At 40.4% G+C, this 23,710-nt stretch overlaps 1 protein-coding gene across 1 annotated transcript; it reads left to right on the top strand.

Annotated features, from left to right (window-relative positions):
• Positions 1–252: 252 nt before the first annotated feature.
• LOC139632847 (filamin-A-interacting protein 1-like) lies at positions 253–22,941 on the top strand. The gene is made up of 6 exons (XM_071498086.1): positions 253–480; positions 11,576–11,870; positions 12,258–12,431; positions 12,881–13,059; positions 18,854–21,659; positions 22,295–22,941. Exons 2-6 carry the CDS (start codon positions 11,583–11,585, stop codon positions 22,499–22,501), a joined length of 3,654 nt encoding a protein of 1,217 aa, XP_071354187.1. The 5' UTR covers positions 253–480; positions 11,576–11,582; the 3' UTR covers positions 22,502–22,941.
• Positions 22,942–23,710: the final 769 nt, after the last annotated feature.

Raw genomic sequence — 23,710 nt, forward strand, 5'->3', positions numbered from 1 at the left:
TCTGCCTTTCTCCTCACCGGGCAACAGCCCCTTTCAACTGCTGAGAGAGAGTAGAATAGTGCCTGCGTACCTCCTTCACCCCCCTTCTGCCTTTTATTCTCACACACTCTTCAACTGACTTCTGGAAAGGATTGGAGGGAAAGAAAATGAGAGGTGTGTTTTTAGAGTGCTATGCAGAGCAAAACTGGATAGGCTGTGGGAGTAACAGAGGGAGGGAGGGTGAGAGAGTGAGAGAAGGAAGTTACAGTGCTCCGTTAGTGCTCTCTACCATTCCCTCGCTGACCTGAAGGACTGAAAGAGGAGAGAGAGAGAGAGAGAGCAGAGCTTGAGATGGCTCTTGGCACCACTCAGTAGCAGACACCACAAGTGGACCACACAAGCTAGAGGATATTAGTGGATACTGAACTCCTTTTGTGCCTTTTTCTTGGATTACTTGGTGTGGCTACTAATTGCTCAAACCTGGGGACAACACAACAGCAGGTAAGTCAGCTTCTCCTAACCTTGTTGTAATGGCTGTTTCCCTTGTGAAGGAAACAGCCGTGGACATGTGCTTCTGGCAAAGCAGGACTTGTAAGCTGTTCTGCTCTCAGACTGAAATACAGGAACAGGCTCAGGTACAGGTGCTGCTGCTGGACTGTCATCTGTTTTATGGAGCCAATAAAGAACACTGGTTGAAAGAAATCCACCCTCTTTCATTTGAGCTGTATTTGAGCCGTATGAATGAAACAACTCTTCCCTGAACCTTTAATTAATTCTGCTCACTTTTTATACATTCAAACTACTTTTTGCATTAATTTCTCAACCGTGAGAAGACAAGTGACTACTCTTAGTGCTGTTAATGGCTATACAGATTTGGCATTGTATTAATGCATACATAAAAGAGAGAGTCATGAATAAAACCTTTCTCTGTGAATCACATGTTATGTTGCTTTATGAATAAGACCATTTAGTGCAAAGGCTTTTTTGCCTTGCATGTGGGAAGAGAGGCCCACATCTTCTCCAGATGACGCGGGTGATGTTGCACTGAGATATTATGAATGTAGGGAAAAGAGGAGTATTTCAGCTTATGTGTCAGATCATGTTTGGCAATGATATGCACTCATACACACACACTTGCAACCTTTGCCATCAACTTCTCCCACATCTGCCAACTCCAACACCTCTGCAGCACCATAAAGCCAAGCTCTAACTCTTGCACTTACTGCACATGCCAAATACAGTACACATAGTGCAAATACACACACCACTGCTTGACATTAAGAACCTTAAGAGGCACCCATAAGCTGCAGAAGGATGACATCTTTCATCCTGAATATTTATGGATTGTAATGACGCCAAAATGAATTCCATTTCATCTGCATGAAGTCATCGGCTTTTCGGAGGAGACACATGGCTCCTGCTAGCCGCTGTCCATTTGTCAAGGCGCACATCACCTTGCCTTAGTAGAAAGAAAAGAAAATATGAAATGTATCTCACTCGCAGAGGGGGAATCTAGTGCAGGTGTGGCTTAGGCTGCTGTCAGTGTCCAGGGGCTCTGTGCAACCTCACCCTTCCTCTCTCCCTGCCTCCTACCCTGTCCAGCTGATGTGGCCTCTGTGCACTCAGTGATATCACCAGTGAAACAAGACAAAGAGGACTTCTGCAGAGATATTACTCATTAACATTTTTGTGCGCGTTCCAGCTTTATCTAAGCACGTCCTCTCTCTCGCTCGGCACATGCCCTGGAAGGTCTGTGGAGCTCAGTCAGCCAAATAGCCACTTGAAAAAGACATATGTGAATGCTGGCTGGGCAGTTATCAATCTCATCTTGTAAATTAATCAGTCCTACTGTAAATCAATATTGTTGTCCCTGCTTAAACTGAACCCATGCTGGCTAAACTTGGGTGTTTGCCAGGGCAGCATTGATTTGAGATGCACTAAATGTGTCACTGACTTACCTCATGACATTACTATAGGTCTGTGTCACTTGACTTGTTTATCATGCAGAGGGTGACATACTTTAACTGTGAGGTGTAGCATTATCTCCTTGCCATGAGCTTATGTAGTAGTCCCAATACTCAACTGACAATGTACTGCACTGGCTTGATATTTGTGACTTATCATATTCAACCCTGTTCAAGACGAGAGATAATGTTTCTCTGTTTCTGCATAAGCCGCTTGTGGCAAGTGTAGCGTGTTTTCTAAGAACTGCTTACCACTTAACACACACAGCTTTGGACAAAAAGAAGAGGATAAGTAGCTAATAAAAGTATTTGAATAAAAGAAAGTAGAGGTATAATAGAGAAACATTTTAAAGAAGTAGGAGTTGCAAGAAGAGGACTTGTTCATTTAAATGTTTCAGACACATTTCTTTCATTATTCTTTGACATGCACATTATCAACTCAGTGACCTCATTCCTTTCTTAATACTGTGCGAATGTGTGTCTGTGCCTGCATGTTGTATGTACATATGGGCTACTCTATTCCAGGATATGTCTATGCACATGCACAGAAACACAATATAGTAGGGAGGTGAAGCTCATCGCTGTCTTCCCCATACGTCTGGTGGGCCTCAACAACAGCTGTCACTGACATATGCACAGCTCCAGTCATACACGGGCCTCTGGTCTTGAATTCCAAAAATGCAGTTTAGACACATTTGGATGTTTCGCAGAACAGTGGCACTTATAACTCATGCTCCCGTGGTTTAAAAATAAGTCCTTAAAATCCATAGCAACCCAAGATCTTCTCAAGATTATTTGATATGTAGCATGCAAGATGGCATCACACACTTGCTATAAACAGTAGACTGGTTGTTAATTGGTTCTTGTCGTGTAATAATATTAGAAGTAGTGAGGTCATTCGGGAAGTTAACATACAGTAGGAATATCACGAGTGTTGCAAAAGTTTCAGGTTCATCAGAGCTTACTAGGCTAACAAGTATTTTCCATACAGTGTGAGTGTGGCCATCTCTAAATACGGCACCTTTCTCAGCAGGAAGACCTTTTTCGGTTTGATGTAAGAGACGTTTGAAAGTCCACAGAGGGGAGATATTAGTTGAGCTCAATCATATTTCCACCCTCTCTAACCAAACCATGCTTTTTCTTTTATAACTCCATGTTTTTTTCTGGGGTGAAGTGACATAATCATGACTCTTCAATGGGGCTGGTATGTGATGATGACAGCTATCCAGAGACCTCATCTGTCCGGTGATGTCCCTGAGCTGGAGAAAAGCACTGAGATAAGGATTATACGTCTCTGTGGTTGTTTGTGACTTTGTGCTGAAGATTGAACACCACACTGTAATTTCACACTGACTGATTTTTCTATTCTCTACTTTATTTTTGCCCGACCTGCAACCATGCACTTCATTTTTATGATAACTAGTTTTTCTGTGTGAAAAAGGTAAACAAGTAACAAAAAGAGCACAGTCACAATCCCAACACAATACAAGCGTTCACCTCCAAAACTTAAATGGGTAGTGTTGGTGAAGATCTGGAATACTACAGTTAGCTAAGTGTTCAAGGGCGTAGGTTTGGTCTTAAAATTGGTGGGGACACAACATCCCTGCCACATCTCCAAAACAAAGAGGATTCCTTAATGCTGTCAACCAAGTGGTTTATGAAAATATCAATATAACAAGATCTGTATTTACATTTCAACAAAAAACTACACACACATCCAAGACTAAAACTAAACTTAAGAAAAAAAAAAAGAACAATATTTTTGCATTTTTTGCATCTAACATCAATATTTTTATATTTAATAGTCCTACCAGTGTTTCAGTTCCCCTTTCCCCCTGATTTCATATTTAACACTAGTTCCCAGCTAAACTAGCACCTTGACCAGCTACAGCAGTAAAATTCTGCTAATCCAATGATGCATGTATTAACAATTTAATAATGTAAGGCTGGCAATGGTAGCTAGCTAGCAGGTTTTCATTTTAATTCAATGTGGCTGCTGGCTGGTTAGTTTACGACCTATTACTTACACTCTGGACGGCGAAAAAGCTTGCATTGTCTCTTTTTTGGTGACAAGATATCAACAAAGTACAAAACTTTTCACCCATGTTTGAGGTCTGGACAGACACTGATAACCATTGTCAGCACACTGATCCACTCTCGCCTCCTCTGTCTGGCAGTAAGTGCGATATTTCTACATGATGTGAGGCTCCCGATAGTCTCTGCCCTTTCAGCCAATCAAGTGCTAGCATGCCTAAATCATCGTCTTGGAGATGTAGCCTCCAGGGAGGGCACCTTGGAATTACAGTAGCTAATGACTTTACTCCACACATGGCGGGAATGAGTTCACTCAAATATTGGTAGGGTCGGTTTTGTCCTCCCAAAATATTGGTATTGACATGTCCCTACCATCCATATGAAAACCTATGCCCATTATTATTATATTATCATTTCAAGTACTCCAGGATGTGATGTGTTTACTGGCCATAAGCTTACTTTATGGCTAAATTTTCAGGCCTCTATGGTGCTGAATAGTCTACAAGTTGGCAGACACACACTTCAACCTTAAAATGTCACTAAGCTTAAAGCTAGCAAACAATAAGCCAACAGTGCTCTGAGCTAAATGCTAATTTAAGCACACTTCTCGTGCTCACAGTGACAATATTAATGCTGATCAGCATTACACCTGCAATACATTGATGCTTACTATGTTCATCTCCAATCCATGCAATAATTATCAAGATTTTTTACACAAAACCATAAAGGTCAACCATGTGATGGCACCAGAAGTAAAGTCAGCTGATCACCAAAGTCAGTAGCATTCAATCCTCTTGAGACCATGCATGTTTGTATAAGCTTACATGTCAATCCACTTCCTAATTACTGAGACTGAGATATATCAGTCCAGTGGACCAACCAACTGACAAACTGACGCTGGCATCAGCAGGGCCATGTGCCACCAATGCCACACTAAAAACAGCTGCCTGCTGCTGGAAATGGGTTAATGAGAGCAGTGAGACAGAACCATGCAGTATATTTTGGCACTGTTAAGTTAAAGTGATAACAATTTATTAGTGATAATTTCTGATATTAGAAATATCTGAGGTCCACTTGCTGCCAAAAGATTTCATTATGATCTTGATCACCAGCAGCCACTGAGGAGAAAGGATTGAGGTGTGCCCATAGACTACATAAAAAGATCTTAATTCACTTAAAAAAAAATTCACTTAACAGTGCAAAGATGCCAGAGTAGCTGCATAGAAAAAGTGTCTTCTAATCTGTCACCTGCAAGTGCAGTTAAATGGCTCTAATATAGCTGTGTCATCAGTATAACTTTAAACAATATTCTTCGAAACCTATATGTGTTGAAACGACAGAGAACAATGTGCTATGAAGTCAACGGGCCTTTCCAATCAAAACACTGCTTTTAATTGAAAAAGCTTCATCATTTGCAAGCGAAAAGGTCAAATGTATAAAAACTGATAGTCACAAAAAACAGCTTAGTACTTCATGTGAGGCAACATTACCATTTCTAGCAAACACATGAAGTTCAGTTAGTGGAATTATGATCTTGCAGGCATTTAGACAAAAAGTTCAGACTAACAGCTGACCCCATGACATTGGGCAATAACTTGGTCTGCTTCATCCATATGTTGCCTTACTGTTTCTATTCATAGAACAGCCAGAACTCGATCTCTTCCTTGATCTCCATGCTGTAAAGATGATATCCAGTCCTGCCATTAGTCTAGAAGAATCTTCTTAAGTCAGTTTTGGTTTATGGACTCTCCCAACAGATTGAATGAATGCTGTTGCTATGGAAACTGCTCCCAGTTTGGAGACTACAACTTAATATGTTTAACTCTTAGAAATAATGGATGTGTTCATGTTTCCAATTATGTACTGTCTATTACACTAATTATGACAGATGGAGGTGAGTCATTTATTCCAACAGCTGCAGCAATCCATACGCTTGATGACTCTAGTGCACTTTAAGAACAATGGGGTTTGCATGTTGTGTGACTGAATAAAATATGCATCTGAATAAAATATGCATCAAAGTGTCCCACACACACTCCAATGTTTATAATGCATAACCCAAGTTACAGCTTGTTTCAACTTGTAAAGATTTGCAATTGCTCTTGTGGATTTACACAGGGATTATATGACTTCACTAAAGATTCAAAGTGAATATTTAACAAACCGCCACCAGCACAACAAGCATAAATATGTCATAATTTATAGGTTACTGATTCAGGAACTACCTGTGCAGAGTTATTTTATGATGCAAAGAGTGTGTCTTTTAGTCTCTTACAGCAAGTTAGTCATTAATATGAGCAATTACATGTAGAGAAGTACTGACATTCCTCTTAGTTTGCTCATTAGTGAAACCTTAACTGCTGAAGCTACAGTAGGCTCCAGTGAGAGGATCAGGTTAATGTAACATCAGGAGAATACTACAAGTTGAAACCCACCACCTATGCTGACATTTTGGTCCAGTATGGTAGGTCAACGTTAGAGTTATTGTCGCTAAGGGGTATTTATAGGAGCAATCATTAAAGTAAGCCAAGCTGTACAGGCTTGAGTTTTGTCCATGACAGACCTTTGACATGTCAATTTAGTAATAGTGGACAAAAAGGTCCTGATATTGTTAAATGCTGAGGGAATGAGTACATGTCTGAGCTGCTATTTGAACAGAAAGAGCTTGCCATTTATCTCTGCTAACTGTGTCTTTATTTTCCTAGAACATGACTGTTATGTAAAATTTGACCCCAAAGGTCACTGGCTGTCTAGGGTGGAATGCGCTGTCCATCAAAACCCTGGAACAGGCTGCAGCTTTCTGCCCGTGCATGGGAAATAGGTGCACACAAAACTTTCAATATCAGATGGATTGTCTTATAGCTTCGAATCTCATCCACAGCTACAGTTTTGATTGAAATTCACATATCTTGGCGGCCTTGTGTGTTTTTCTTGTAAGGACGGAAGAGCTTCTGAAGCGTACCGCATTTTATCAGTGTCCTCTGGCAGAAGGAGTTGCCAAACGCTCGCATGCAAAGAATATTTCTAACTCCTTGTTTGGTCACATTGGGTTTGTGGTGTGAATATGTCAAAACTCACTGAATCAAACTAATAATTTTACGTATAGCTTTTTGCAGCATTATTTGTAGCTGCTGTTGTCATCCCTAATCTGTGGTACAAGCCACACTGCTATCCCCTTCCTCATTTTTTCTCTATATGAACATCACAGACATGGACTAGAGCCACCAGACCCCTTCATGCTAACAGTCTACATTTCTGCTAATCTTGCTTTTGCTCCTGTTTCAATTATTTTACAGCTCTGTTACCTGAATATCTGTACTTGAACACAAACAGGGTTTAAATTTAGACTATATTCACAATTTTACATGAACCAGTCTTTCAGATTATTTAAGTATTGTATCATGAAACTACTACATTGGAACTAACATTCAATCTTTTTTTTTTTTTTTTTTTTTTTTCTAATCAAGTAATCATTTTGTTTGCAATCAAATTGTGATAAATGCTGCTAATAATCTCTGAAAGCCTAAGGTAACATCTTTAAATGCCTTCTTTAGTCCAAAACACAAAGATATTCAACTTAAAATAATAGAAGAAGCAAATCTTCACATTTAAGATGCTTAAGCCAGATAGTATTAGCCATTTTTGTTTGATAAAATAACTGAAACTATTAATAGATTAATGAAATTCTTACGGATTAATCTTCTGTTGACTGACAAATCAATTAATTGACTAATTGTTTTAACTCTAAGGCAGTGTGAAGTCTGTCTGGCACATGTTACTGCTGACTTGCTGACCAATGACTAAATTTTATAGCCCCTTTTTTTCACTTTGGAATGGAGGCACGTGCTTTGGTGTTGCCTATAAATACTCATATATGTGATGTGACAGCTGGACTAGCCCAAACCCTGGGACAGATTTGGGGTCCTGCTTTAAATTTAGGCTTAGGCCTTGACTGGGGTCTCACTGGGTATTAGGCCACCCTTTCATATTAGAAAGCATCAAGGTACTAGAGGCCAGACAGTGACATTGTACTGATGGTTTAGATGCCATGAATGTGTGTGGGCATTGTGGCGGGTTGGCACAGACCTCACAGTAAAGGCTTATTGTCTGCTAGAGCGCCTTTATTTTCCATAAAGACAACTGGGAATGTTGCATGCCAGACTGGAATGTGGGCCACGTGGCTCAGGAATCCCCATTTGTTGCTCTGGAGAATTCACTACAATCAAGACTGCAGTGACCAGTCAAGGTGGATCAAAAGGTCAAGACACTGATGACGATGACTTCTTATCAACAGGCTTTGATGACAAACAGACTTTGATGACTATGAAATGAAATCATTATCACCCAACTCTGCAGTTTCTCTTAATTCTACAGAGTGTGTTAGTATCTTTCAGCTCAGCAGCTTCAGAAGTTTTGGTTTTACTGCAACCCTTTTTAGGGAAAAAGCTCTAAATACTGTCTGTATGCCACGTGCCCAAATAGTACACAGAAAAAGTTAGCAACTAGATAGTGAACATGGTGGAGCATTTAGCGGCTAAAGAGCCAGATAGTTCCCTGGAGTTGGTGGAAACTATAAAACAGCTAAAAGGAGAGTGAATATTAGACTTTATTCGCTGGACATAAACATGACTCCAAATGAATGATATGTCTGTTCAATTGAGAAATGTATTTATTTAGAGCCAAATAGGATGTAAGTGGGTTGATGGAAAAACTAAATCGCTTAGGTCACAGAGATATATCAACTTATCCACTTTTTAGAGTTTTGGCAGTTTACAGTGGCAGTGCAAAATGCCTTTTGCCAGAAATTCAGACCCTCTGCAATTAATCAAAAACAACTGTTTGTAATAACATATTTCTTTATGTTTCATTGAATTTCAATTTTATTATAACTCTTTATAGATGTACACCTGTCAACTATAACTAAATAGACACCCACTCTCTCCTGCTTGCCCTGTTGGACAGGAGTGACACTGAAAATGAGGCGAGCTGTTACAGTAGCTTCCCTGGATTTTCGTGGCACCAACCCAGAAATTAAAAATAAACTGTAGAGTGCCTAACTCAGTGTCAACCACTTTGTCAGCAGTACTCTGCCCAAGTCATTTACAGCACTGCACATGTTTATATGTTTCATCACTCTCATGCCCCAGTAGTACCCTTTTTAATGCCCTCCAACCTTGGGTGTCATACAGACTCCCTGGCACTGCCTGAATGGTGGCATGAACATTGTAAGTATTTGTGTGTGCTGCTGTACTATGATGGTTGAGTCAGTGATAGTGAGCCCACAGCTGAAACTAATAGTTATGAACAGGAAAGAAGGCACTGCAATTAATCTCCAGTTAAACCACATCTCCCTGGAGCCAATGTGCACTCACTGAACTCCAAGGACTAAGATAAGGAATGTACTTAATGTGTTGGTTTGTCAGATTTTATTCTTTTTTTGTTTGAACTGAGAGATGCAGTCTATGTTATCTTGCACACTTCCCTCTCATGTGCTTGGGTCTTTTTCCTGGAAACACATGGGATTCAAAGAGACTGGTTTCAAGCATCATTACAATTCAGTGCAATCTTAACTTCGCTGCCTGCTATTACAGAAGTGAACCAAAACCTTTGAAAGGCTTGCTTTCAAGCCACTTGACATTGCATATAGAAAGTCATGTTTCTCTTCTATAACAGTCTGCAACAGCCAGTTCACATTTATTGTCTATTTAGACCAAATCAAATGGCTATTAATGTTCCTCTTTGGGTCTTCCAGCTTGTAGTCTTTATATCATTGGACTTTTTGGTGAACTTGCTCAGGATGTCTCAATGAATGATTCAGATGTGAGGGTTCTATGACATCAACGGGGTGCTATGGAGGGGATTTTGGTGGGTGTATCTCTGTTTGTAATTAAAAAGAGCTGTTGATGTCATATCTGAAATTGATCACAAAGAAATCACTTGCACAGTCTCTCAAGGTTACTGTTATGGAGCATTAACACACTCATGCACACACAAGCAAAGAGATGCAAACCTGTAGCCTAAGGACCCTGCAACTTTGACACTTCAGTGCAGTGATTCAACCAGGGCCCAGATTGGTATGGTTTATTGCAACATTGTGCAGTTGAATGAAAACTTCCTATTCAAGAGAGAACATATGATTTCACTTTGTTTTATGGTTTAGTGCAGGTGCTCTATTTTCGACATTTAGCATGTGTGTATCTTAGTGTGTGTATCTCAGCAAAAAAAAAAAAAAAAAGAAAAAAACTTGGTTGGGAAATTGGTGGCTTACAATTAGTAAATTTATTGTCACAGTCATTAGCAAACAATCAGCAACAAAAAGCTGATGGACTCACCTCCTACTGACCTTTGTTAGCTGTAACAGCTGTAACTCAGAGAGCAAAGTTAAAATAATTAGCTAAAGATAATGGATAAATACTAAAAATGGTTACTGAAAAGTAATTTAATAGTTGTCATAGTTATCTAGAAGTCCCTGTGTCTGCTGTGACAGCTGTAAGTTCGCGAGCGGGCAGAAAAGATAAAATAATTAGCTTAAGATAATGGATAAATACATAAAAAAGTTTAAGTTAAAAGTACAGTTTCAATAGAACCTAAAACTACTGGATAAACAGTTGAAAAAAGTAGCTAAAAGTACTGAATAAACAGGTTAAATAGTTAGATAAAAATCATGGATAAACAGTTTAATAGTTTGCTAAAAGCATTGGATAAACAATTTAAACATTAGCTAAAAGAAATGGACAAACAGATTAAATAGTAAGCTAAACAGTTGAACTAATTAAAAGTATGCCAACTGATAAAAAGTTGAATTGAATTTATCAACTGTATGAAAAATACTGTTACAATTATTTACTCTTGTATAATATTGTTAAATAGCACACAATAATTTAAATGAACACATCTGGAACATGATGGTGAGAGGTCGTCTAATTGAGCCCTTCTGATAGGGCTATGAACAGTAGCAGTACAAACAAGTATGCAACTTCTCAATGTTATTCTCTCAGCTCACTGCATGTTTAAGTAATCAAGTTTATAATACAAATACTCTACCGGCCACCTTGACAGTGTTGTTGTAAGTGATTAATGTGGTAGAATTGAATTTAGAGTCTGTCATCGACGGATTTATTTTTCAGGATCTGGATAAAATGTTTGACTCAGATTTTTAACGTTAGCAGAGAAGGTTAGAGCACCCAGGAGTGCCACAAACGTACTTCCAGACCATCAACACTCACCATGAGATACACAACCCTCGTGAGAAAATGGGACATGTCAGGAATGCACACACCCCCATACAACACACAAACACACACACAGTGCTGGGTAATTATGGATAATTACTCCAGATTAGAAATGTTACATAGAACAATATCATCCAGTAGGGCAGTGAATGGGGTTGTGATATGAGGAAAGGTATTCAATGGCAAAGTCATAAAACTCACTGTAAACTGTGATGCACTGACAACCTGAAGTATTACAGTAGTCAAATATTCAGAGGCCAAACTTTGAAATGAAGCTTAAAATTTTTGTTTGTGAACGGGAATGTAACAGAAGATATTTGCCCTAAAAAAAAGAAAAAGCTTTTGTCTCTTCTGTCCTTGGCACAGGTAGAAGATGAGGTCCAAAAGCAGCAGGGTGGAGAGCCCCGCCAATGGGGTGCTTGGGGTTCCACAGGACGACCATGACATCAGCCAAGAACAGGAAGTGGGTTTGCCTGTGAAGAGCCTGAAGGCCAAAGTTCAGCAGAATGAGGATGAGGATAAGGTGGAAATCGAGGTGATCATAGACAAAGAGAAGCTACTATTGGATTCCCCAGAGGCTGGAGAAAAAAGAAGGGACATCAGGGATCTGACCAAAGAGGATCTCCTGAAACTGCTGGGCATCATGGAAGGAGAGGTTCAGGTGTGTTGGATGTTGTTCCACATTGTATGTGGCACATTGTTTCCCTTTGACCTTTCACCTGCTGTAATAGGTAGGGTAAGTGCAATAATGAGGGGAAGAACACATATCTGTGAAAGGCATTGTTGGTGCATACAAAGTCAGTTTGAATGGAAAGTGTCTGTGCATGCTTTGGATAGAGCGAGACTGCAATTTTCTTTGCACAATAGCTCTATCTTGTGGTTGAAAATGGTAGTTTAACATGCCAGCGTATACAGGCAAATGTGCTATGTGTTCAGTGACTATTTTGGCAAAATGTGGAAGCCATTCTCCTCAAACAGTTGGAGTGAACACACACCATCCTCCTCGACCAAAATCCTATATCAGTTATATGTCTTCATGTGATTTCAGGCCAGAGAGGATGTTATCTGCATGCTAAAGTCCAAACAGACTGTTCCAGAGGCCCTTGAATCACGTTACGGCTCTGCGGCCCCCAGATCGGCCCTCCAGGCCCTGCAGAGAGATGGTTTCATCACCGACACTGAGCCACACAACCACAGTGTCTACCAAAAGCCTATGGCTGAGGTCAGTTGGCAGTTACATCTTATGATAAATGAAACTCTTAGGGATGATGAAGATTTTATTTTATCAACAGGTTTTTGAAGGCTCTTGAATCCTGACACCATGTAAAGCCACAAAAGGCAGATAGATCTTAAAATTGTAAGAGAAACATGAATAAACTTAATGTTTGACTCACAAGCTTTTGATGTATTATAAAAATATATGAGATATTTTAAGTAAGAAGTAAAGCCTAAAATCTTTTCCTTTAAATGTATTCTCTTTATGTCAGTTACATTCCAGAGATCAGCCGCAGGTAGAAGAGTTTAATGTGAAATTCCTGAACACCTTCTTGCTACAAAAGTCTTGTCAAATTATATTACAGCAAATAAAATTCAATCATGTGTTGGGGAACTTGCATGTGTTTGCACGTGTCCCTCTACCGCTGTGATTGTGTGTCTTTGCCCTTTTGTCAGCTGGAGCGTCTGCAGGAGAAGCACAAGGAGACGTACCGACGGATGCTGGGCCAGTTGCTGCTTGCTGAAAAGTGCCATCGCCGCACTGTCCACGAGCTGGACACAGAGAAACGTAAACATGTAGACTACATGAACAAGAGCGATGACTTCACCAACCTCTTGGAGCAGGAGAGAGAAAGGTGAGGAGGAGAGAAGAGGAGCAGGGCTTAGAACTGCTATGTGATTAAGACAACAGGGACTTCGCACCAAAAACACACACATCAGCTACATTTTTATGGGCATAGAGAGTATTGTGTTATTATTCAAATTATGTTATCTAATTATGATAAATATTGAAAGGTCACCAAACAAACCCTTCTGAGAGATGCACCTTTAGCTGAAACAAGGGAAAAGTAGAAGATGCAGCTTTGTACACAGTGAAATTTAGATTTTTGACAAGAACATTTGTGTAATGTCGATCAATATACATATTAAATATATATATTAAAATACAGAAAAATAGAAGTTTTAGTAGTACTGACATACATTTTCATCATTACTGTGAATATATGGAGTGGAAAAATGAAAACAATGTAAAGAATGTCATTTTTATATACAGTATAAATGGTGCTATATACTGGTCTATTTTTGATGTCAGTATAGCTTAATTTGCTATACTAATATAAACAAAGTATGTTTTGCATATGGAAAATTTGCTGGCAAGACAGACAGGTGAAGGCAGTGGGGGAGGAGAAGTGTGAAGAGGGAGAGGAGAGAAAGTGAAAACATGAATACGAGGACCAACATGGTTTATAAAACTGGTGTGAACCATATACAGTGAGAAAAGTGAGATAGGGAGAAGTGCGATGAAGGAATGGATCGACATTGGAGAACGTGTGAAAGATGGCCTCATCAGCCCGGTGAAGCATGAGAGAGGAGAGAGGAGAGAGGGAGGAGCTGGCTACTGGAGGGATAACCTTGCATACCTTCCTTTGACAGGGAGAGGTAGGTAGCTTGGGGATTGGAGGAGGGAGGAGGAGTGGAAACTCTAGGTGAGGAAGGAGTCAGGCTCTTTGCTGTGGGAAAGAGGGAGGTCAGGGACAGCGAGGGGAGGAGATGAACCACTTGGTGAAGGAGGAGGAGGAAATAAAGGAATAAAGGGCATTTCAGAGGAGTGAATCTCCCATTACATGGTCTGTGTAATGAAGTCATTGCTGAGGTTGCGACTTGGCTTGTTGGTCAAGAGGAGATGGGGGATGAGAGGTTGAGTTGAGAGAGAAAGAGGGGGGAGGAGGGGCAATACACACTCACCAACATCAGAGAGGGGATGGTTACATCACGTGTGTGTTGAGGGCCTCACACAGATCAAACAAGCTTGGTGTAGATGGGCAATGAATGTGTACGAGAAAGGAGGCCCTACTAATTGAAGTTCTCACGCATGAAAGACTTTAATTGGCTGTTGCTTGTTGGGGAATGTCATTTGTTGCAATTCCCATAATGCATCACTGTCCATTCTCACACAATAACCCTGAGAGATGGGGATATTGTGCACATTAATTGTACTAATGTAAGTTAATATGTTATTCTCTTTGCACTTATAGTTTGCTAAACAGGCTTGATAGCATTTGTGACAGAGCAAGAAAGAGAGAGCTTTGTTAATGTACTGTACAGGTCATATTGTATGACAAGTCAAATGTAAAGCAGACTAGAAACCACTTATATGCTGCATTTCATGAACTGTCAAAACTTCAAAGAGTCCATTTGCTGCGCTGACCCAGCGGACGCACACACTACTTTTATTCCTTTGGCTTTTGCTGCAGGACACAGGAAACAGACGATGGGAGCTAAATCACAGTCATGACAGCAGAGCTGCCATCACACAGTGAAGTAGAGAGTTGGGAAATGAGCAGCAGACTTTAGCTTAGCTACATCTAGTTGTCCGGCTGGTTTCAAGAGGTGGAGAAAGAGGGTTGTCTTGATTAATAAAGTTTCAATAAAGAATTTGTTTTTGATTGTAAATAAGTGTGCACACAGCTATAGTAACATATCTAGATTAAAGTTTTATGATTTCAACCAAATTACTTCAGGAGTTTAAGTTATGTATGCAACTTATACCATTTGGGTTTTGTAAGGCTTAACACAAACTATGTTGTATTGAAGATTTGGTTTGACTGACAACGTTTACTTCAAAACACATTAATCCTGAAGCTAAATGTATGCATGAATGAGCACAGATAAGTCAAGCAGAGATAAGATCAACAGATGAAAGTCAAGTTTTTGATGTGCAGGCAAATTTGTGCATGCTGCATCTTAACAAAAGTAGATGTGACAGTACATTTGGGCCTTTCAGAAGCTCTGAGGAGAAAAATGACAGCAGGTCTGTGAAGCTGCGTTTGGATAAAGTGCTACTTTCAGCTTAAGTCCATACAATCCATACTGAGGGGAGCATGAATGTCTGTTGATAATTTCATGGCAATCCATGCAATAGTTGTGGAAATATTTTATAATAAGTTTGGTTTGGTGGTGGTAAAGTGGTGAATCAAACAACCAACATTGCCCTCCCTAGAGCCAAGCTGCCTCTGTGGCTAATAAAAAAATACCCTGAATGAGATCATGATAATCTTTAAATGTCGGAGGCAGTGAGCCTGGGATTCTGTTTGAAACATATGGCACAAATCGTGTGGATCATGAACTTACCACTTAAGTTTCACTTGATCCTTGTCTTGCATGCAGGAAAGAGTTGACCTCCTTCTAATGCCAGGTGGTTTCCAGCAGGTTCCTTGGCTCAAGCACAGGTCTGCCTCAGTCACCTCACAGAGAGAGTAAAGAAGGTGATCTCTGCTAGGTTTTTACCTGTCAGCAACTGCAGAGCCCAGATTCTTCTACCTGTTGCCGTGAAAACAATTATTTGCACAAAAACATTACGGCCAACACTTACACAGAAGCATGCACAAATCTCGCATGTCTGGCACCACTCTGTTTTGACATTCACTCTCTCAGGTGAGATGGAAGCGTGTCATCATCTCATCCTTATCAACGTGATCTCCTCCAGCCATCTGGGTGAGAGTGAAGAGAGAAGGTCTTGCGCCAAACATCTGCAGGAATGCAGAGGATGGGCATTGAATTAGCTGCTACTGAATGGTAGTCATCAGCCATTAACACTCTCTCAGACAGCAGAGCAATTTATATGTCAAGAAGTATAAAATATTTAAGTGGCATGGTGGTATGTGTAATGATTAACGGAAGAACCGACTCCCATTCATGAAGGGAGTCTTAAATAATGTGAAGTCATGCACAGAAAAGGAAAATGCAAGCCTGAAATCCAAAACTAAAATGAAATGAAATTTATTGTCATTTTAAAGTTGTACCGCACAACTGACATATTATTCAAGAATTGGTCAGCAGATAATGTGCATACAGTGATGTGTAGACCTATAGTTGCCTTTAAATAGCCTTATGTCCACTTTGCTTTTGATTTCTCTTGGTTAGCACCATATCAGTCTTCCATACTGTACATTATCACTGCCTCTCTTGCTTAACACTTAATGCTTTTTCTCTGTCATTACTATACAACAGTGTTTTGACAGTTTTTTGGCAGTTCATGTCTGCTTCAGTCTTCAGCCTCCAGACGGGGGGGGGGGGGGTCACATTCCCCAGGAAACATGGGATGAAATGTTGTTCCATTTTGGAGAAAAAAATTTGTGGATGTTGGCTTATAGATCGCACCTGTGTACTTGCTTAAGAAATGTGTTTTTATGTCTTGCACATACTTTGTAGTAGCCTAAGAAGTTAAGAAACCTCATTCAAACAACTTTCTTAAACCTGAAATGCACTTAAAATGTTAAAACAAGATGAAATACTAACATGCATTCAGCATAGAAAATAATAGTAACAAATTTCCTCTGGAAGGTCCATCTCTAATTAGTCTGCTTTTCTTTATTAGAAGTACTGTCTTCCTTGTGATTGAGTATGTGGATTCATAGCTTGCAGCCAAGCATTTGTACTTACCTCTCAGGAGTGGATGCACTGTACACAGCCAGTTTGCCCATGGTTATTTATTACTTAGTGACAGAACACAACCTTGCAAAACTAAACCATAGTTCTTACATGACTTGACTATCAGTGCCAAATACCGTTGACATCATGACTTTGACCTTTGCATGACAGTAATTTTAGCGTGCCAATTTCTAGGGTGTCAGTGACTGTGTAAGTATGATTTTTAAGAGCTGCACTCTGCGATCTGGATGGCTCCTTTGTACAGTAGCCAGGCATACTGACCCTACTTGGCAGTGAAAGCTGCTGGTAACTGGAGTCAATGTTAGATGTTTACTGCCATGTACAAACTGAGGGTCAACAGAATTTCAAATTGAAATCATTTGCAGAGATTTATGGTTGTGAAAACTGTGGTTACATGATTAAATGTATCTATACAGTTTCATGCAAGAGTCTGGGCATAGCACTTTATAAACCTATTGTCATGGTTGTGTTCAATCCTCCCAGATCTTCTTCACCTCAAGGGAGACATTCAACTCATCCATATCTGGTTTCCTCATCACAGGCAGACTTTGCAGGGAACCTCGTTCAAGTCCAGTTTCCCCTCGAGTGGAACTACAGCAGACATTCTCCACTGTCTCCTGTACCAGTGAGATTATGGTTTCCAGTCTGCAGAGGCAATATCCTGTGCACTTTGGAAAATTGAGATATAATTTAATTTGCACCAACCTTGCACTGAACCTGATTTTGTCTGAGAAAAATGTGAATATCTATTCATTCTTTCTAGTATCCTCAAAACTTTCCGAAATAAAAAAAAACTGCCCATAGTTGTTTCTTCTCAAACATGCCATGTTTTATGAAAGCATGAAAATTGGGGGGGGTTTAGCCAAAACACTCCTCCTGTGGCAAGGGTCCCACCCCCTTCACAGTGTCCAGAGCAGAGCAGCACACACTCTCTCATACACACATTCCTGCCTTATATGGATGAGGTGACATCACTCACTAGAGGTCCGGTGGTACTCCACTGTATTTATTCACCTTTCATTGTCCTGATAACATGCTTGGAATGTGACGGTGGAAGATCTGTGGAAAAGGAGGCCCCTGCTGCTTCTTATGCATTCTGAGTGGATTTTATATAATAGCAGAAATGTCCATGTGCCTGTTTGTAGAGCATCCATAGTGGGTAAGTTTTAAATATAGTTTGTTTCTGTAGTGTGAAACAAACCCCATTTTAGGTGATAGGATATGTTTTAAAAGAGGCTCATTTGAACCTTTAGAGGTTGTTTAAACATACACAGGCTTCTTTGTTGTTCCTATTAATTTGCTTTCTTTTGCAATGCAAAAATGTTCTGGTTGAATATTGTATTAGTCTGTCCCTGTGAAAGTAGGGAGACGATGCAGCTTTGCATTCAATCTGCTTTGCATGCATTTTGTTGGAGCCGGAGATGAGAATGTGCATGAGCAGCATAGAAAGAAGCTAAGAGAAAAGAAGACCACTTGGTGAGGGGATGTTAAACTTTCACACCAACAGTTTTTGTACTTAGTTTCTATCCCATCAACAGGGATGAAAATAATGTTTGGGACTTGTATTGTAGATCTTTGCTAGTTTTACCTCTTGATCTCATTGCTTTCTGCATAATACCATAACATGTATGCTCTTTTATTGCACAACATAATGTAAATAATGAAATCCTCTTTTTGTCTCAAGTATTGGACTTAGTTGCAGCACCCACCTATAATTCTTTGTCTGGTAAAGGTCTGTAAATAATACTTTAAATATGTTTAATGAAAATTTGTATCTTTGGTTTGTATCTTACAGTGATGTGTTTTGAGATTATAACTTCATTTAAAAGGGAACATTTTGACCCACAAACTATGATTAAAACATTAACTGGGATAAAACAGTGCATGAGTACAAATATTTCTGTGCCATCATGGCATGCACAGATACAAGACACCAAACTAATACCTTGCCTTTGTTTTTTCTCATCCTGTTTTCAGACTGAAAAGGTTGCTTGAGAACGAAAAAGCCTACCAGGTGAGAAAGGAAAAGGAGCACTCTAAACGTCTGGCCAAGGTGCAAGAGGAGCTGGTCAAACTGAAATCCTTTGCCCTGATGTTGGTCAATGAGCGCCAGCAGCACCTAGAGCAAATGGACCAACAGAGCCAGCGGGTCCAGGAACTCAGCCAGCAGCTGCAACAGCGGGAGCAGGCACTGAGTGAAGCCAGAGAGCGTGCTCAGGAGGATAGCCATAGGATGCTGAGCCTGGAGGCTGAGCTAAAAGAGAGATCTGCCAAGCTCACCCAACAACATGAGGAGATGAGTGCCAAGCTGTCCAGTCAGGAGCTCCACAACCGTCAACTTAATGCCAAACTTTTGGGGCTTACACATAAAGTGGAGGAGCTAGAGGAGAGCAACGGGACCTTGAGGAAATCTGAGGAAGAACTGCAGGAGCTCAGGGAGAAGATTGGCAAAGGGGAATGTGGCAACTCGAACTTGATTGCTGAGTTGGAGAGCTTGCGGAAGCGGGTGCTGGAGATGGAGGGAAAGGATGAGGAGATAACCAAGACTGAAAATCAGTGTAAGGAGCTAAGAAAGAGACTACAAGAGGAAGACAGTAAAGGTAAAGACCTCAGGCTGGAAGTGGAGAAGCTTCAGAAAAGGATGATGGAATTAGAAAAACTTGAGGATGCATTCAGCATTAGCAAGTCTGAGTGTGCACAGTTACACACTGCCTTAGAGAGAGAGAAGGGTCTGACCAAAGAGCTCTCAGATGAAGTCATAGCTCTCAGGATCCGTATGAAAGAGCTTGAATCTTCAGAACTCAAGTTGGAAAAGTCTGAGCTGAGCCTCAAGGATGACTTGAGTAAGCTGAAGTCATTGACGGTTGCTTTGATGGAAGAACGAAAGACCCTAATGGAAAGAATGAAGTCAGATGAGAAGAAAAAGGAGGAATTGAGTACAATGGTCAAGGTTGAGCAGGGTAAGGTTATGGAGGTGACTGAGAAACTGATAGAAGAAAGCAAAAAGCTCCTGAAGTTGAAATCAGAGATGGAAACCAAAGTAGAAACTCTAACCATAGAAAAAGGGGAGCTAAACACTAAGCTAGCTTATGAAATTGATAAATCTAAGGACCTTAATTCTAAAGTCAGCCAAATGAAAAAGAGGTTAGATGTGTTTGAGCAAGCAGAAAAGCTATCAGTGAAGAATTCAGTGAAATGTGAACTGGGGAGAATGCCTGACCCCATAAGAAGAGAAGACAACAAAATTAAGGAACTGACCTTTGAAATTGAGCGTCTGAAAAATCGTCTCAAACAACTTGAAGTGGTAGAGGGAGATTTGATCAAGACAGAGGATCAGTACGACATGTTGGAGAAAAGGTTCATGACTGAACAAGACAAAGCCAACATTCTTTCGCAGCAGGTGGAGGAAATGAGGAATCAGATAGCACGGAACAAAGCAATTGAGAAAGGAGAGGAGGAAAGCCAGGAAGAAGACCTCCGACAACGTTGCAAGAGAGAGGAGACCAAAACCAGGGAATTGCAGGCTGATGTGGTAGCCCTCAAAGAGAAGATCCATGAACTGATGCATAAAGAAGACCAGCTTTCTCAGTTGCAAGTGGACTACTCTCTCCTGCAGCAGAGGTTCTTGGAAGAGGAAGAGAAAGCAAAGAACATGGGCACTGAAGTTTTCCATCTCACAAAAGAGCTGGAGATAGCAAAGCGCCACAGTCGAGCACTAAGGCCTAGCTTGAATGGGAGGAGAATGGTGGATGTTGCTGTGACATCCACTGGAGTACAGACAGAGGCATCGGCTACTGGGTCAGCAGAGGAGGATACCCCTGCTGTCTTTATCAGGAAGTCTGTTCAAGAAGAAAATCACATCATGAGCAACCTCAGACAAAGGTGCCTGAAGAAGCCAACAGAAAAGACTGGTGCTGTTGAGCGTTGTCCTTCATCTAGCAGCGACCTAGGCATGAAGAAATCTTGGATTCCCTGGATGAGGAAGAAGGACAATACCCCTCAAGAGACCAACTTGGAAAAGCCCCTGCATATTAATGGAGATCATTTGACCTCTGAACTGTCCATGTCCCCAAAGCAAGGCCAGCCTTTACACATCCGAGTCACACCAGACCATCAAAACAACATGGCCACTCTTGAGATCAGTAGCCCTACTACTGAGGATGTTTTCTCTAGCTCAGCACCTCTTAGCCCCAACCCATCTCATCCTAAATCCAGAATCACAATCATTCCCACCTACTCTGCCCCAACCCCCAGGAGAAAACCCACCACTGGACCTCAGGGCCCTGAAAGAGCCAAGTCTCCAGTAACCATCACAGCTATATCAAGAGCCAAGTCTCCAGAAAGCAGCCGAACTTCCTCCGCTGCCTCAGGAAGGCCTCTGTCCCCTGTCTCTATTATGACAGTAAGCACTGCTGTAGTACCTGAGGCATCCGCCTCCCCAGAGCCCCAGGAGATGACCATGGGCCGAGCTGTATTCAAAGTTACCCCGGAGAAGCAGATGGTCCCAGTGCCTATACGGAAGGGCCACAACAACACCAGCATTATCACCACCACTGAAGATAACAAGATCCATATTCATCTAGGCAACAGCATCACCCCAAAGATGGTAGTCAGGCCGACTGCTGTGACAGAGAGCAAGGAAATGACCTTATCAACTGGGACGGTTTTGCGCTCCCCTCGTCAAATCACCACAACTGCCACCAGGAGCTCACAGAGCAAAGTGATGAGCAGTATCACCATCTCCCCTGTTACATCCACCACTTCCAGACCAACACAAAGCATGGTAAGTTTTACTTAAAGGTTCAATATTACTGTCAACAGTTCATTGGAAGTATTTTCTACCAAAAGAATCTGTAGAAAGTAGCTTTGGTAGAAAGCAGTATGAATTGAATTGTCATTCTTCAAAAGTGACATAACATTTGAAAAAATATTTACACGATTTGAGGGCAATAATGGTTTCACACACACACACACACACAGGTAAAATTGCGTGACAGAAATGGCCCTGTGGGCAGGCCTCACGACAGCAGAGCTAATGATGTGGCATTTTGCCACCCTGCTGCAGTCATGCTGTAATTTATAGTTGTTACGCAGTGTTTACATTCATAAACAGCCATGCAGGGCTCAATGCCCTCTGGCTGACACAAAACAGCCTTGTATTCAGAACAGCACACTGAAACCCAGCTTGGACAAGTGCTCACCCACTGGGATTGAAGTGAAAGAATGGATAAATATTTACATTCTTCATTCACACAGTTCCTCTAATGCATATGATTGGCACATGGTTTAGAAATTCTCCCTTTTTTCATGTAATGGGTTTTGCCCCTTTTCCATTATTTACTCTTTATGTTCCACACAAATGCTGCCCTGTCTTCATTTCTATGCCTGAAAAACTGTACTCTCTCTCCCTATCGTCAGACTGGGCATGATGCCCAGCCACCTCGCACAGGACTGACCCGCATCCCAATGTCTAAGAGCCTAAAGACGGGAAAAGCTGTGCTGGGATCCCTGGGGATCTCAGGTGGCGTGAAGATGGAGTCACGAGCTGAGACTCAGTCTATGAGGATAGAAGTTAAGAAATCTACTGTGAATAGCAATACTTTACAAAATGGAGGAAAAGCATGAAATAATTGTACCAACAAAATCTTTAACATATCTGAATATGGTGCGTCACATAGCTTAAAACAACACCCACAACAAGAAAAAAGCTCTGATGTCATTATACAACTTCGCTAGAAATTACAAGTCACAGAAGCATCTGTGATTAAGCAAGCCATTCATTTTAAATTTTTGTAAAGTCTTTTGTACTTGTCTTTCTTATACATATTTTTGTCATATAGATGGAATCATATTCTTTGCATTTACGGTGTGTATTATGATGGGCATTTGTGTTAAATATATCAGACTGCTGCTACTAACTGTTTCTTGCTTTGAGTGGTTGTGTCACATATATGAGTTTGTTGATATATTTTATATGGACACATTATAGGTCAGAATACTTGTTTTCATGTAAATTAGTATTTGTACTTACTATGTATTTTAAATAAATGTGAATTCAAATGGTAGTGTGACATGCTTATTATGTAGGAAAATAAGAAACACAAATATGCAGCAAAGACAGAGAGACAGTTGTTTCCATTTGGCAAACAGGCCAGATCTATTGCATGTGACTGTTTCATCTGTGTAGCTATAGTAAGTCGTGCTTTTGCAACATTACACAGTCATTACTCTTCTAATCTTTTAGGAATACACTCAGATACTACATTGGGAAATGCAGACATGGGCCAAGGGAATTAAAATGTGAACCCCAGATTTTTCACTTTGTTATTTCAAATGTATCGAAATGAAGGTTCACTGCATTAAATTAATTTAATAATTTTAAATTTGAGTCAAATCAAATTTATTTACAGAGCAAGACCAGATGATGACTAGAGCGCTTAACAGACAAGTTTAAAATACAATTCAATTATGAAATAATGACAAATACACAAATAACTGTAACAGACAAAATTAAAACCATTTTGTCATTACATTAAGAATCAGGAATTGATGAAAATACAATAAAGCAACTGTTTTTAAATACAACTGACTTCAAAGCATTGAAATGTTTTACTTTGAAAACCATCCATCAAAATTTCAGTCAGTTATTTCAACTTTCTTTGATTATTCAACAAAGGTATGGGAGTGTATAGCTGCCAGGAAGACAAAATTCTTTTTGAGCAGGCTTCTCATTATTACTGGACACAGAACATGTTGTTCTATAACAAAACTTTGCTGCTATTTCACATGATGAAAACTTATTGTTAACTCTTCTTATAATGCAACAGAGATCTC

This window comes from Trachinotus anak, unplaced genomic scaffold (genome assembly GCF_046630095.1).
Source record: "Trachinotus anak isolate AG129_WGS33_773 ecotype Australia unplaced genomic scaffold, CSIRO_AGI_Tana_v1 ptg000015l, whole genome shotgun sequence".
Taxonomy (NCBI): domain Eukaryota; kingdom Metazoa; phylum Chordata; class Actinopteri; order Carangiformes; family Carangidae; genus Trachinotus; species Trachinotus anak.